Below are 16,537 nucleotides of genomic sequence, written 5' to 3' on the forward strand. Positions count from 1 at the left end.
AGGGAGATACATATATAGGGTAGCCCAAAAATCTTAGTGAAGTTTTAATCTTTAATAGCCTAAAACCACACTAAGACTTTTGGGACACCCTGTATTATTAAGTTTAGTCCCTATGGTATGGCCTTAAGGTGAGACTAGCCCTTTTAAAAGTACCACTTTCAGTCCATTAAAGTACCCTTCAGGATACTGAGATGGGATTTTGCTCAATAATTTGCCAGTTGCTTGAAAGTTTATGCAGCTTCCAAAATATCCATTCTGTCCCTAGGAAATAGCTTCTTATACACTGGGAGAATCTGGCTTAACATGTGTTGGTAATAAAACAGAAATCTATCCCTCCAGAAATTTCCCTGAAATGGGTTAAACTCATTGATAGTAAAAAAAAAAAATCCTCTTTTCCATAACTTCCAAAGATTTTTTCCCCAAGTAAGTTAAAGATACAAATATATAAAGATATAAAATATAGTATATAACAGATTTTTAAAAATGAAAAAGTGTAAGAAATAACATACAATACAGAGAAACCAGTGACAAAGAAAATGATTCCTGTCTTTCCAATGAATAAGCCTGAGCATCATTTTAATACGGATCTGTTTCTACACCCTTCCCCCTACCCCCCCACTATGTGTCCTCTAGGAAACGACAGACGTGGGGAATTATCATGGCGACATTAATGCTAGCAAAGTAAATATTTAGTGCTTAAAAGAAAGGATCATCCAGATACTTACCTGGATCTGTGGCAGACATCAACGAACCGAAAAATAAACAGTCTGTGAAGTGAAAGTCTCCATTTCTTAGCTGGCCCACACGTACCATCGCCTTCACGAAGCCATACATTACTAGGCTGTCAAGGAGGAAATAAGATCTTCAGATGTCAAGCATCACTACAGCTGCCTTGTTTTCATTAACCACTATTCTAAAGTCCCTGCCCAATTCCTTAACTACATTTAAGGATCCTCACTACAGCATCAGCTCAAATTGCAGTAACAAAAATCCACTTCTCTCTTGGCTGCTGAAATATGGAATTGGGGCCACCAGGCTTCCTATCAAACACCATAAATCCAGTCACCTGGTGACAGGTGGCAAGACATCTAAAACTTCGTTTTAAAACATGAAAATAATACACAAGAAGATAAAGGAAGCAGGGATTGTGAAAAACAATCTGCCAATGAGAACTCCTACAAATTTATTTTCACAAATTCAAGCAGCCATGTTGACCCACTCATACATCTTTCAATGGACTGATTGCTTTTCTGCTTTCTTTCTTTTGTGTCTTGAAAGTCTAAGAAAAAGGTTCAAATCTCATTTCTGTCACTGTCACTGGAAAGGAATTAGACAATCGTAGGGCAATCAACCAGTCACTTTTAAAAAAAAACGTGTTCTCATCTCCCTGCTCATAGCAAAATTCCATCCTATTACTGAGAGCTCATGCTAAGCTCCACTTCAGATAACTTCTAAAAGGATTCCCAAGTTAGAGTCTACCATTCTGCTTTCTTTTCTTTTTTAAGTTTTAACTACTAGAAGAAAAATTCAAGAGGCTGATAAATTGGGCTAAAATATCTATTGGCTATCAATGGTTCCATTTAGGTACCTCCACTTTTGCTTATTTCATAGGTTGCCATGGCCAAAGAAGTCATCTCAAGTGGTCTAGTCTTTAAAAAGCAGCCAAAGCTCTTATTAGGACAATACTATTTTTTTTAAAGAATTGAAGCTAAGAGAGCTGACATGCTTTGCACTTAGCACTAAGGATTCTAGGCTTATCTCCACACTACAATGAAGCAATAGAGTACAGTCCTACGAGTAGGATATTTATTTATTCATGAATGTTTTCATGTTGATTGTATCTATAATTTCATTGGCATAGGGAAGTCACTTGGAATTCCACATGTATTTCAACAAATTATCTGTAATTTATTATCTTTCTTAGAGAACTGCCTAGTTAGGCAGAGGTGAAGTGACTTGTTCATGGCTACACAAATCATTATAAGTTAAAGGCAAGTCTTGAACTCAGGTTTTCTGGAAACCAAGACCATCTCTCTATCAGCTATGACCCACTGTCTCTTCTATATATCAATGCAAATTTTTAGAGATCTACACTAATGCATTAATAGAAAGAGCAACTCTATACAAATTGAACTATATGCAGCATGTCCCCAAAGTCTTAATGTAGTTTGAAACATTAATAAATTTAGAAATATAAACTTATAAGACCATTCAAAAGTTTCATTATTTACATGTATTTTATACTTAGCTTTGTGAATTTTGAATAATAAATTTTATATTTTGATGTTTAACATGAAGGGGCATTCTCTTAGAGTCAGAAGACCTGAGTTCAAATCTTGCCTCTGATGATTACCTGTATGGTCTTGATAATGTTTAGTCTTGGAGCTCATTTTTCTCATCTCTAAAATGAGTGGGTTATGCTAATCAACATCCGAGCTTCTGGTTCGCTGGAGATCTATATTCCCATGACACCTTAAAGTCTTGTTTTATAGATGAGAAAATGGATGTCTAGAGTGACTACTCAAGGTTACATCATGATCTCCTCTGTTTCAGAGACTGACCCCTGGATGCGATTCACTAGTCACTTTTTCAGCTTTCCTCATCTGTGTTCTGATATTAAATGAGGTCATCAAAAAGCAGTATACCTGGACCATATCATAAGCAGCTCTCTGGAGAAACACCTTCCCTGAGTTATGATATAAGTTAAGCCTAAACCTAAAATAAAGGTTGATAGAAGAAATATCTGTGTGAATGATGAGTTGAAGAAACTGTCCATTATATTACCCAATGTCCCTTACAATGGTACCCATATGATTAACTGGGACAAGTTTGTATCTGAAGATAAAGATATTTTCTTTTTTTATGTCTTTATCACCCAAGATATTTTCTCTTTTGCTATATCTTAGAGTTGGATTTATTCTTTAAATAGTAATTAACTCATTTCAGGTGCCTGGTAACATCTACTTCTCTTTTTTCATTTTTGTTTTTCCTGTTTGTTGCTGTGTGTTTGCCTCTCACCCAATTCAGCTGTTTCATGTGATTTGAACTTAGCAAACTGCCTCAAATCCTTTTTGGAAGCAGGCAGTCAAACAAATGACAAAGACTGAAGTTTTTGAACATGAACAAGGATGGAAGACATAGACATGCAGATAACTGTTAGCAATCATAAAATTAATTGCAGTGTGAATATTATAAAAAGGCAGGTGAGACTAATCAACTCACAAAAGCTTCCAGTTTTTTTTTTTTTTTCCTAGGGAGCAGGTGCTGTAGAAAAAAAGACAAGAGGAACCATGAGTCCTAGACTCAAGTGCCAGTTTGCTATTAACTATCTGGACAACCTTGAGTAGGTGCATTTAATTCCCTGAGCCACTGTTCCTTTATCTGTAAAATGGGGAAGCTGAACTAGCTATAATTCTAACAGTCTGTCATTCATGTCATTGTAGGCACAATATGGAAAAAGAGACTATTAGATTTTTTTCTTAAGAAAAATCAGAGATATTTTAAGTAAGTTTTGATCAATATACTAAGGGGGAAAAAAGGACCCTTCTGCTTCAAAATATCACCTCAGCCTGTTGTATTATCTGAAATGACCATGAGAAGTCTCATATAAATATGTTGTTCATCAGGGTAAAACATTAAGCCAGAAGAAACTTATAAATTAATCATTACACCAGAGTCACTTAATAGAGAGAGTAAGATTCATAGCAGGTGAAGAAGGAATGAGAAAAGATTTAGAGTATTAAGTGCTGTAAGGGGAGGCAGGTCCAAAAAGCAATGTGACAGGGAGATCTCTCAGCGTCTGGGAACAACATGGGGGAAGCTTTAGAATTCCATGATATAGAATACGGAAGCAAGGTAGAATAGGTATAGGCGAAGGCAATGGACAATGAAAAAGCAGCAGTAGGGCTGGCCTTGAAAAACAGTGTATTTCGAGCGTTTTGTAAGTGCCTAATAAGTGTTGAATGAATGAGGAAATGAAAGTGCCCAGTTTTTTAACCAATCAATATTCATTGAATTTCATGGTATTGATGTGTTGCTATTGGTTTTTAATCCCAACTAGTATACGTGTAGTTGTTTCACAAATCCAGGGATATAGGCAGGCTGAGATTTTAAACACAATTTTATTGATATATTTTGTTTTTCTATTACCTTCATGTCCCAATGTGTCCCTCCCACTCTACCTCTCAGAAAGTCATCCTTTATAACAGAGAATTAAAAAAGGAAGGGGAGAAGTTCAGTTAAACAGATCAATATATCAATCAAATCCAATAATGCAGCCACTGTTCCATACCCATTATTTTCCATCTTTGCAAACGAAGGAGAGATTTATATTCCCATATCTATTCTTTAGAGTCAAACTTATAATTATTATTATTATATATAAATATATATATACATATATATATTAGGTTAAATTATTTTATTCCTGTTATCCTTTCTATTTATGCTATTGTAGTCATTATAGCCATTGTTTTTGTACTTTTGTTCATTTCATTTTGTATCACATCCATTGTCTTTCCTTGTTTCTTTATATTCATCGATTTTTACAGCATAGTAATATTATATTACATTCATATGCCACAACTTGTTTAGCCATTCTCCAAATGATGAACATCTACCCAGTTCTTGAATAGTACAAGAAAAAAAACAATGCTGTTATAAACATTTTCATGAACATTTGACCTCTCCTAATTTTTTTTCATGGTCTGACTTTTAATACTCAGGTCAAGATTCCATTTTGGATTTATTATGGCATATGGTTTAAGATGTTGGTCTAAACCTAATTTCTGCCAAACTACTTTCTAGTTTTCCTGTCAATTATTATCAAATCTAGTTGTTCCCAAAGTAACTTATGATCTCAGGTTTATAAAACTCTGGAAGGTACTGAGCATAATTGTATTTCATTAATCCAGAATTAATCAAGTCTGTCCTACTAGTTTACCTTTCCATTTCCTAAGTAATGCCAACTTGTTTTTATGATTACTCCTTTATAGCAAAAATTGAATTTTGGAGTGCTATTTGACCTTTGATCCTACTTCTTCCCCTCCTCCCCACCATTATTTCCCTTGAGATTCCAGACATTTTGTTCCTCCAGATGCATTTTGTTATTCTATATAGAAAGCTAAGTGAAGCATCTTTGGGATAATGGTTTAAAATGGGGGGGGGGGGAATGTAAATGTTAAAAACTGAATCATTTTAAAATATTTAATCTCAATTTCAATGATTTTTAAAATAATACTTTTCATAATAGCCAAACCAGAATATAAATAAGCCTGCTATAAGTGGCACCTGTCAGATTTCTGAATTGCCAGAGACATTCTGAGGAATAGTTTCAGCTGGAAATACAAGCTACTGGAACCAGTCCAGTGAGCCTTGAGAAGAGTCACGTCCTCATCTGTGACAGGATATGAAACTGGTTCCTTTATGGAGTTCACTATGCAGTCAAGAAATGTAGGGCAGTGACGTATCTCAAACAAACTGTAAGCCTTGCTTCCTTTCAGTGGGGGGAATACACTGACCAATATAAAGAGAAGCCTTTATGTAAGACTTTTTAATTTGTTTTCATATTATTTCCTAATATGAGAAGAATATATTGTGCAAAGTATTTGATGCAAACTTAAGTGACTAGGTAGGATCATTGAGGATCAAATTCAGAGCTGGAAAGGTACTTAGAGGAAATCTAGTTCAACCCCATCATTTTACAGATGAGGAAACTGAGGTCCAGAGTTTCAGTGACTTGACCATCCTCACACTGATAGTAAGTGGCAGAGGTTCACAAATTGAACTTAAGGCTGAAATTTGAACCCAGACTTTCTGACTTCAAATCTAAAGCCCTTTCAGCACCATCACAGTTTTATCTAATAGTGGCAAATATTTCTTTTTCTTCCTTCCTTCCTTCCTTCCTTCCTTCCTTCCTTCCTTCCTTCCTTCCTTCCTTCCTTCCTTCCTTCCTTCCTTCCTTCCTTCTTTCTTTCTTGCCAACTCGGTGGCATAGGCACTGAGGTTGGAATCAGGAAGACTCATTTTTATGAGTACAAATATGACTTCAGACACTTATTAGCTGGGTGACCCTGGGCAAGTCACTTAACCCTACTTGCCTCAATTTCTTTATCTGTAAAATCAGCTGAAGAAGCAAATGGCAACCAGTATCTCTGCCAAGAAAACCCAAAATGTAATCATGAAGAGTTGGACACAACTGAACAAATCTATCTAACACACACACGTCTTTATATGTACGTATTTTGTGCTCATGGCCACACAACCAGTTTCTGAGTCAAGATTTGCCTTTATAATTAAAGCCTTGAAGTGAGTCGATTGAGATAGCACCATAGGTACATATACACAAATTGGTGGGTTATGTTTGTTTTTTACTAGAGTTATGACTTTTGGAGCTGGGAACTCACAATGAATAAATTTTTCCTACCAGTGTACATAAGCACCTTCCCAGCAACTTAGAACTGCCCACCCCAGGGATCCATGGATAAATTTCAGAATTCTGAACTTGGATGGGAAACAAGTGACATCTTTATTTTCCTAACCTCTAACTAAAGTTTAGCATTCCTTAAAAACAAAGTTCTGTTGATGTGTTTTGTTTTTACATTGCAAACATTTACAGATTTCTCCCACTAAGTGGCCTCAAAACAAAATGAAGTTATCTGAAAGTGCAGGCAACATTCTACACTTATAGCATTTCCCACCACTCTTTAAAAAGATTAACAGAAATCTGTTTTCTTTCCCTCCCATGCCCCAGTTCATTGACAAAAAAAGAAAAGAAAAACAAATTACCTATAATAAATATGCATAAGAAAAATAATGGCTATCGATAGACACACACACACATATATACATATATTTGAGCATGCAAGACACAATCAATATGCACGTGTATGTGGGTATATTCTGCACCTTAAATCCATCAATCCTCTGTAATGGACAGCATATTTCATTATCTGTTCTCTGAAATGATGAATGCTTTTTGCATTGATCATAGCTCTTGCAGCTTTCAAAGTCTTTTCTTTTTACAGCATTGCTGTTTTTGTATAAATTGTTTTCCTTGTTCTGTTTGTAAAAGACCTTAAAATTTTTCATTTTTATAATATTTATGTTAAATAAACTTTTGGGTTTTTTTTCCTTTGAGAACTGTCTGGTCATATTCTTAGATCATTTATCAAATGGGGAATGGCTCCTTTTTCTTATAAATCTAGATCAGTTCATCATAAATCTTAGAAATGAGATTCTTATCAGAGAATCTGCTGCAAAGATATTTTCCCAGCCAATTGTTTACACTTGAATCTGAGCTTTATTAGATTTATTTGTGCAAAAGTTTTAAAATTTCATGTGCTCAAAATTACTCATTTTAGCTTTTGTGATCCTCTCTATTTCTTATTTAGTCATGCAATTTTCTTCTATTTATAAATTTGATAAGTATTTTTCCAAATTTCTCTAATTTGTTGATAATATGGCTTTTTAAAAATCAAGTTATGTACTCATTTGAAACTTATCTTTGTATAGGGTGTAGGTGTTTGCCTAAATCTAATTTCTTCTATACTGCTGTCCAATTTTCCCATTTTAAAAAATCAATAGTGAGTCCTTATCAAAGCAGCTGGAGTCTTTGTGTTTATCAAATTCCAGTGTATTAGATACATTTGCTTTTATACATTGTGTTCTAAGTCTATTCCACTGATTGATCTATTTTTGAACCAATACCAAATTGTTTTAATAATTACTCCTTAGTAGTATGACAAATCTGGTACTACTAGACACTCATAATGGCCTTCATGCTGATATGCCTTTAAAAATAAAATTTAACTTTAATCTACCAGTATTTTAAGTGTATTATTTTTGTGCTGATAATGTGCTGATATTTAATGTGCTGATAAAATACATAATACTATATCATACTTTTAAAAATATTTTAATAACTACAATTCCATATAATAGATCTCCATTGCAATTTTATATATTTAAATTTTATGCATTTAAAAATATTATTTTGGGAAGTGGTCAAAGGTTTCCTCAGACTGCCAAAGGGGTTCATAGCACATATAAGTTTACAAACCCTGGTTTTAGAGAATTGTCTGTTTCACTAAGATGCTAAGAGAATTTTCCAGGGTTCCATAGTGTATTGATAATGCATTTTTGCTTACTGTTAATGTGATTTTGCTTCTTAATGGGAAAATCTTTTCCATCCATTAACAGGCGCATGTGACCTGCTTAAGTCACATAGAAGCCTGAGTCAAGGGAGTCAAGTCACATGGAAAAGGAAGAGGTGGAACAGGAAGAGACGGAGCTAGAGCAAAGCTTAGAGGAAATTGGTGAGAGGACAGTTAGAACTGAGGGAGAGAGAGGAAGCAGGCAGCTAGACTCCTGAGTGTTTGTTTGTGGGAAGGCCCTAGTAGGGGGAAGGCTTGGGGCTGGTGTTGTCCTCTGCATTGTTATTGTGTATCAATCTCTCTGTTACTATGATGGATTTGGTTTTCTGGTGTCTGAATAAATGTTTTGGTTCTGTCTTCCATGTAGAGAATCTTATATTTTGCAATTCAGAATTGTGAGTTGATTCATGACTGTCATAGGTGCTGTGAATATCATATTGGCACTACACAAAGCCAGAATGTATAAGAGATGGGATTTGAATTTAGGTTTTCCTCACTCCAAGTCAATTCTCTATCTACAGTGCCATGCTGTGGAGAGGCAGATGTATTTATGTGTACATATATCTTAGTTTATAAAATGAAGATATATATTTTCTTTAGAAACCAAATAGGAGACATTATAGAATTTCTAAACTGGAAATAACTTTTAAAGTCATTAATCCACTCTCTCTCCAAATTCCAGAATCTCTTCTTTAGCAAGGGTTAAAAAGAGGTTTAAGTTGCCTGGCTTTACCTTATATTTGAAATTAATAGAGAATTATAGAATTTCAAATACAGATAGAGTATGGAGGTGCTACATCATCTAAACTGAATCAATGGGTGTAGGAAAACACAGCATTCAAAGGAGTATAGAGGATTACTTAGCCACATCCTCTAGGTGGGACAATATCTCCCAGTTATTTCCTGGGGTTCCCCAGAAATGATTTTAAAAATATATCCAGCTGAGGATGTATGTCCATTCTTCAGCATGGTAATTTGGGATTCTCTCTTTAGTCCTGAGTGAAAGGGTGAAATCATGTCAAAAGGAGAAGATATGCATTGTCTTGACTAGAATCCATCTTGCACATTTACACCTGAAGTCAATTCAGATGCCTCCTAGTACCCAGGCTGATCTTTGGCGTCCAGAACAAAGAATGTTGAACTTGGCATTACTCAACTTGAGCTAAAATCATGGCTCTGTCATTTACTTTTATCTGTATAAATTGGAGCAAATCATTTAAACTCCCGGTTTTTTCATTTGTTTTATTTAGGAAATACACTAGACTAGAAGACCTAGAAAGTCCCTTCTAACTCTCAGTCTATGATCTTATGTTCCTATGACCTGAGCCAAGAGATGGAGATAGAGTCAAATGAGAATTAGAAAATTCGAGCTTTTCTATTTTGTATCTTGAGTATGCTAACCTTTCTGTGCCTTAGATTCCAAATCTCTAAAACAGGGTCTTGTTCAGTCATGTCAGTCGTGTTCAAGTCTTCATGACTCCATTTGGGGTTTTCTTGAGAAAGTTACTGGAATGGTTTGCCATTTCCTTCATTTTATAGGTGAGGAAACTGAGACAACAGGGTTAAGTCACAGAGCTAGTAAGTATCTGAAACCAGATTTGAACTTAAGTCTTCCTAGGTCCAGACCCAGCACTCTATCCATTGATCCACCCTCCCCCCAAAATAGGGGCAATTATGACATTTCTGAAAGGATACTGCTAATACCAATATCATAATGGGATGGATTCTATTATGGAGATCCAGTGGATGCTAACTACCCACTTAACCTCACTGTATAGATGGTACTTAGAAGGGCTATCTGTTTCCTGTAGTTTTCCTTTCAAAATAGTACTGTACTTGATTTGAAATGGTCTAGGAGGAACCTCTATAACCAGGTTATAGAGAATATAAAGGTTTTGTGTAATAATTGGAGTGGGGGAAGGGAGGATGCTGCAAATGGAGGGATGAGAAAGGGAGTAAAGAGTAGGGGTAAGTAGGGCAAGAGAGAAACAGAGACACAGAGAAAGACAGAGATATGTGCACGCATCCACATATCCACACATACAAACATACACATATGCATGTATATTCGTATGTATGTATGTGTGTATATATATGTATTTTATATATGTACATATGCATATATGTATGTGTATATAAATATAGATATGGATATAGACATAAACACTTTCTGAGTATCTACTATGTGCCAGGCACTATGGATACAAGAAAATAGAAATAATCCAAACCCTAATGAGGAATAATTTCCCCAGTTACAGGGCCAACACTCACTACCACAGGTTAGGTGAATCTCTGCCCCTAATAACATATCCTGTAGAAGTTAAAGTCATTGCTCTTAATCTCTCCCCCAGGACATGCAGGAATGTTCTATTCCCTTTTATGTATCCTTAAGACAAAACCCATTCTTATAGCATGGGGAGAAAACAGGTGCTGAACTGGCTTAAGAACTCAACATGGGAGTCAGAAGGACATGGTTTTAAATTCTGCTTTGGATACTAGCTGGCTGTGTGACCCTGGGGAAGTCACTTAATTTCTTTCTGTCTCAGTTTCCTCCTCCCTAAAATGGGAATAATAATGGTTATAATGCTTACCCCATTCTCCATGCTCCCCCTACCCCCACCCTTGTTATGAGGATCAAGGGAGGTCATGTATGTAAGGCACTTTGAAAATCTCCAGTCACCACGTAAATGTCAGTTCTTACTACTGTTAAGTGCCTTAACCTCCTTGGATGAAATATCGAAACCCGAGGTGTTAATACAGACAGAAAATAAATCTCAATGCTGACATACAGTGAGAGCTAGAGATATATTAAAAGATGAATCATGTACCAGGTACATAAATCCTCCAAATGTTCTTATGTATATCTATTCACACACAATCTTCCTGAGTTGGTGTTTGTTCCTGCAGAAATGAAAAGACAATGCCCCGAGTTACAATTCCATTGTGTGTGCCAAAGGTGGCTAAATCTTGTTTCTGTTTCCTTTGGGTGTGTTCCAGCCACACACTTAGGAAGCTATACTGGGGGTGGGGGTGGGGGGTAAGCTGACCACATCATACTCACCTAGACTCACTAAGACAATTCAACTTAAATTATGTCCATAGTCAGGGAACTTGCCAAGGCCAGGTGGGGTCTGGGATTCACATCTATGAAACTGCCATACGTAACCACCTATCTTGCCTTTTCTTATTTTCCCATTCTACTCCCTCTCCTCTTCTCAGGTACACCTACTCCGCTGCTGTCATGACTAGTCATCTTCATTACTTTGTCAGCAGGATTTTCATTAGTTTGTATCCGTTATGCCTATTGCCAGCTTAACAGGAAAATCACTCTCCTCCTTCATTCAAGCATTTCCTGAAGACTCATCTTCACCCACTTGGTGAGACTTTCCCTGACTAATAGAGGCAGAAAATTACTGAGATCCATCAATATTCATTTGGACACTTCTTACCTGGTATGAGCACACGAATCACTCCCCCTGTCTGGGTCTCATGAAGGGATTAGATTAGCCAGCCTCTAGCTCTGTGATTATTTGTCCTTGTATCTTTATCCCCCCATCTTTCCATATGGAGAAATCCTTCGTTTATACATTTAATATAAATGTTATTTACTTAATTCTTGGACACTTGAATGAAGATATTGGAAACTGACAAAATCATGGTGGGTTTTTTTTTTCTGCACTAGATTGCAAATTCCTTAAGGTACTGAGAGTTTTTTGCTCAGTAAGTATAAAGCCTTGCAGGGAGGTAAGTGATACAGCACCAAAGATGGCTAGGTAGGCACTAAATACACATTCCTTGAGAAGTCATTCCACCAGACTGACAAAGGAGAGGGGATGCTTATGATATGAACATTCAAAGTGCTCTGATAGCTCTAACCTCCAGTTATGATTTTCTGGAGGAAAAGGGTGGGGAGGGAAGTAGTCAGGAGGGAACCAAATAAAATGTAAAAAAAAAAAATTAAATTAAATTAAATTAAAAGGTCTAGTTCTTTCCTGCTTTTAATCTAGTTGTAATAAGTTGTAAACCACAGGCCCTGGGGGCTTACCATCTCCCTAACACAGGGAGCTCCAGCCCAGGGACACTATTTACTGGGTTGTGGCTTCAGTCGTTATAGGAAGCTCTACATACTCAGCACTTATGTTTGTGCTATATTTTTATTTTTTAAAAAAGCATTTTTTACAATTATTGTGTGATTCTATAGTTACAACTGCCTGTGAGATAAGTAGTCAACAAAAGAAAGTGAAGAGTTTGCCACTGGTCTGAGCACCAGTGACAAGTCTTGTAATGGATGTTCTTTATTACTGCTATTGTGATAGACGACATATTGTTGACTTCCCTAGCCTGGAATTTTTAGGCATTGAATGAGATAGTCCAGATTCACTTAGTAAAGTCAATTTGAAATATTTTTTTAATCTACCTTCCAATGCCAATGGAAACATATTTGATGTTGGGACCTTCAGTGCTGTTTAAGAACCCTCACAAGAGGGTTGAATACATGGCAGTCACTGAGCCTTGCTCTATTTCATCATATCAGACAAAAATTAATGTGTTCCATTAAGTAAAATAACAACAGAAAGGGGGAAATAAGAAATTTTCATGGAGAAAAATCATCTACCAAGAAAACAATAAAAAAATAGTTAATTGAAAGAATGAGTAGGGGAAAACAAGAAATTAATACAATGAATCAGTACAAAAACAAATCCAGAAGGAACTAATAGTACAGTAACAAGATCTCCATGAATGAAATTGGGAATGTTTTAAGAACCTTTGAATTGACCAGTAAGTTCCATATGAAAAATAAGGATGAATTGGTAACTACATGAATGGATCAATGAAATCAATGAAAAATCAAATCAATGAAAAGGGAGTTAAAAAGTAGATAAAAATGAGATTCAACAGCTTGGAACAATTAGTAGTAGAAAATCTGAACAAATAAATGGATTCTCTGAAGAACAGAATGGTCTAATTGAAACACAGGAAAAATTATAAGGAAAAAGCGACAAAAATCAAAGAAAACTATAACTGGGAGACTAGAGATTCCTCGAATCAAGATAATAAAACTAGAAGACAGAGCTTGGTGAGGAAACCTGGGAATTATTGATCCTGAAGAAAAAAATATGAAGTGAAGACTCTAAAACCATAATTCTAGATATCAGGAGAAAATTTCTCCATAGTTTGAAGAGAGGACAAAGGGCAAATCTACAGATTTTGTGGGATTGTCATCATTTTTGTTGTGTCCATTCAGTACAATTTTTCATGATCCCATTTGGGGTTTTCTTGGCAATGATACTGAAGAGGTTTGTTATTTCCTTCCAGCTCACTTTTTACAGATAAGCAACTGAGTCAAATGGGGTTAAATGACTTATCCAGGGTCACATAGCTAGCACATGCCTGAGGCTAGATTTGAACTTACTAAAATGCACCTTTCTGACTCCAGGCCTAGGGATTATATGATCTGAAAAAAATCCCCGAATTTAACTCACCCACAACTGTGGTAATCAAACTCTTAAATCTTTATGAGGAAAAAAGAATCTTATATAAAGAAAATCATGAATTAAAAAGAACCAATTGCAATTTTGTAAGATCTCTCTTTGAGGATGGGTAGGGAGAAGAGTGGTTGCAGTGTCAAAGTAGTGAAAAATTGGGAAAGATGAAAAGATTCAGTAGTTGACAGGGAACATAAACTCATTACTGGTGAAAGTGAATTGGACTAACTGTTTTGGGCAAGCAGTATGAAATCATACAAAAAAATTATCCCAGCATTTTCAGTGTTAGTTTAATACTAATACCCTAAAGAAGGTTATTGTTTGGGACAAAAAGAGAAATAGAGAGAAAAGAGAAATTACAGAGAAATAGCAGCATTATCATGAGTCAGATACAGTGGGAAGAAGGATTATTGGACCTAGAGTCAAGAAGACCCGAGTTCAGATCCAGCTTCAGACACATGCTGTGTAACCCTGGGCAAGACATTTAACCCCTGTCTGCCTCAGTTTCCTCATCTATAAAGTGGAGAGAATGGAATCTATTTCCCAGGGTCATTGTGAGGATCTTTGTGGAGCACTTTGCAACCTTTGAAGCATCATATAAACGCCACCTATTAGGAATAAATATAATAGCATAAAGTCAGAAACAAACCATGGGCACATTGTGGCTGAAATAAAGTGTTGTATGTAAATGTGATATAATATTATCAAATGCAACATAATACTATTTGGTCATAAGGAATAATGAACATAAATTCAAAAAAAAATTGGGAAGGCATATGCAGAATGGAGAAAGCAGACTGAAAAAAAAAATACACCCGCTGATTCTGACTCTGTAAATGCAGACCATATAAAATGGCCAAAGGATGAGAGTTCAACATAATAGATGACCTTGGTATTAGCTGGCTAGTTAGATCACATAGCCCCCATTTCTTTTAAGAAATTTTAAACACTAGTTGAACCCAATCCATCCTACTCCTTCTTTGGTGCTATTTTGTTTGCTGATTTTCAGGAAGTATACCTTGGTTTTTGCACCTGTGTGTGTTTATTTATGTTTGCCACTTTCATTAAAACAAAATTTATCAATACAAGAAACTGCTGTTTGGCCAGGTGAACCTGAGGTTCTTTTAATGTATTTCACTGGCAGACACAATCTGTATTGCTGGGGAGACTTACTCAGCCTTTTCTTATTCAGCCTGTCATCTTAGCAGGAGGAACAAAACTTGCCATCCGAATTTTATTCACCAAACCTATTTTCATATTTTCAAAGAATTTTCCATTTATTTTCTTATCCTCTCCAGACTATTTTTACACTTAGACAGGACCTTTTGGAACCCTGAAGCCAGCTGATGGCGTCTATTGAAGAAAAATCAGAAAAAATGCATCTCTCTAGGTTTTCTACAATCAACTTCATTTCAAAGTAAATAGAAAAACTCATAAATAATGTATGTATTTGAAAACCTTACTTAGCTCAATTAAGGCATAATGTTATTAGGTGTTTGATTGATGTCTTTTAAAAATACATTATTATTTCCAAGCAACTTGTTAGAATTCAAAATTCATCATGCCACTCTAAGTGGAGGAAAATGAAAGACTCACTTCCTTGTCCTGATTCCACTTCAACTTTAGTCATATAGTCTTGGAATTTCTTTGATGAAGGATAGAAAATTTCAAATGACCTGCTTTGGGTATATGTAGAATAACATGTTTCTTGAAGCTCCTTTGTAGTTTAAAACATATTTTGTCATATTTCACATCACCTTTCAGACCAGACACAGTGTTCTCATGGGCCTTTCTTTTAATACTAGAGTTTACTAAGTAATCAAATATAGAAGAGCTCTCCAAAATGCTTTAGAGAACAGTCAAACATTAAAACATTTACTCTGAATTATTCCCTTATAAATTCAGAGCCTAGAGACCCCAGGGCTGTATAAATATCTGATAAAGGGAAAGCAAATTTGATTCTCTAAACCCTCCTATTCCCGAGTCTCTCCAAGCATTTTACAAACCAATCTGACATGAAGGACTGTTTTTCAATGGATCTAACTTGAAAAGTGAACCTTTTTGGTCAAGGTCTATGGTCATCTGGCCTACAAGACAGACACCAGGCAACAAACTTGACACCTTTTTCCGCTGGATACATTCTGGGAAGATGGTGGAGCAGCTCAGAAATTTCTAGTCTGTAGATTTCCTCTACAAACAGACAAAAAATCTCCATGAAATGAATGTAAAGCAACAAAAATAAAGGGACAAAGTAATTGCCCTTCTAAGATAACCTGAGAGGACCTCAGAGAAGACAAGACCTCCAGGGGCTGAGGTTTAGCCTCAGTGACATGTAGACACCTCCAGGTTGAATCTATTGAATCCACAAGCAACAGGGCCTGGGGCAGCTCTGTCAGACCTTATGAACCAGCTCTTTTGGCACAATGTAAGAGCTACCTGGCATGATTGGTACGAATGGGCTATGATAGATTGCTACAGAAAAAATTCAAAGAAGCACAAAACATGTCATTGGACAGATTATGGCTGGGGATAAAAATAGGAGAATCACATAGCAAGAGAAAGGGATATCAAATAAGCAGCTCATTAGCATCCACATAAAATAAAGAGAACTTCCAGGAGAAGTTGCCCAGTAGTTTGAGTGTTGCAGATTTGTGAGAGGATGTGGATAAGATATACAGGGAAGAGCCAGGAATGGATGGATTGTCATCTGCACGTTGGGATGGAGAAGCCACTATGAGATAATAGCTCCTTCCATCAAAGCATCATAGTGGAATCTTTCTAGAAGTACTAGAAGTATTAGATGATAGAAAATCACAGAAGTACTGATTTTTGACCTCAGCATGCACCTATTCCAATTCATAACCAAACAATAGGAATTATCATGACAGTACCAAATAT

The 16,537-nt window shown here is 36.0% G+C and overlaps 1 protein-coding gene across 1 annotated transcript in view; it reads right to left on the reverse strand.

Moving 5' to 3' along the window:
* Positions 1 to 16,537, reverse strand: part of SLC9A9 (solute carrier family 9 member A9) — a 727,593-nt gene that overhangs the window by 547,096 nt on the left and 163,960 nt on the right. Inside the window, exon 5 of the mRNA XM_072618220.1 lies at positions 726 to 841. Coding sequence (XP_072474321.1) covers positions 726 to 841 — 116 coding nt within the window. The remainder of the gene's footprint in view (positions 1 to 725; positions 842 to 16,537) is intronic.

Source organism: Notamacropus eugenii, chromosome 6 (genome assembly GCF_028372415.1).
Source record: "Notamacropus eugenii isolate mMacEug1 chromosome 6, mMacEug1.pri_v2, whole genome shotgun sequence".
Taxonomy (NCBI): domain Eukaryota; kingdom Metazoa; phylum Chordata; class Mammalia; order Diprotodontia; family Macropodidae; genus Notamacropus; species Notamacropus eugenii.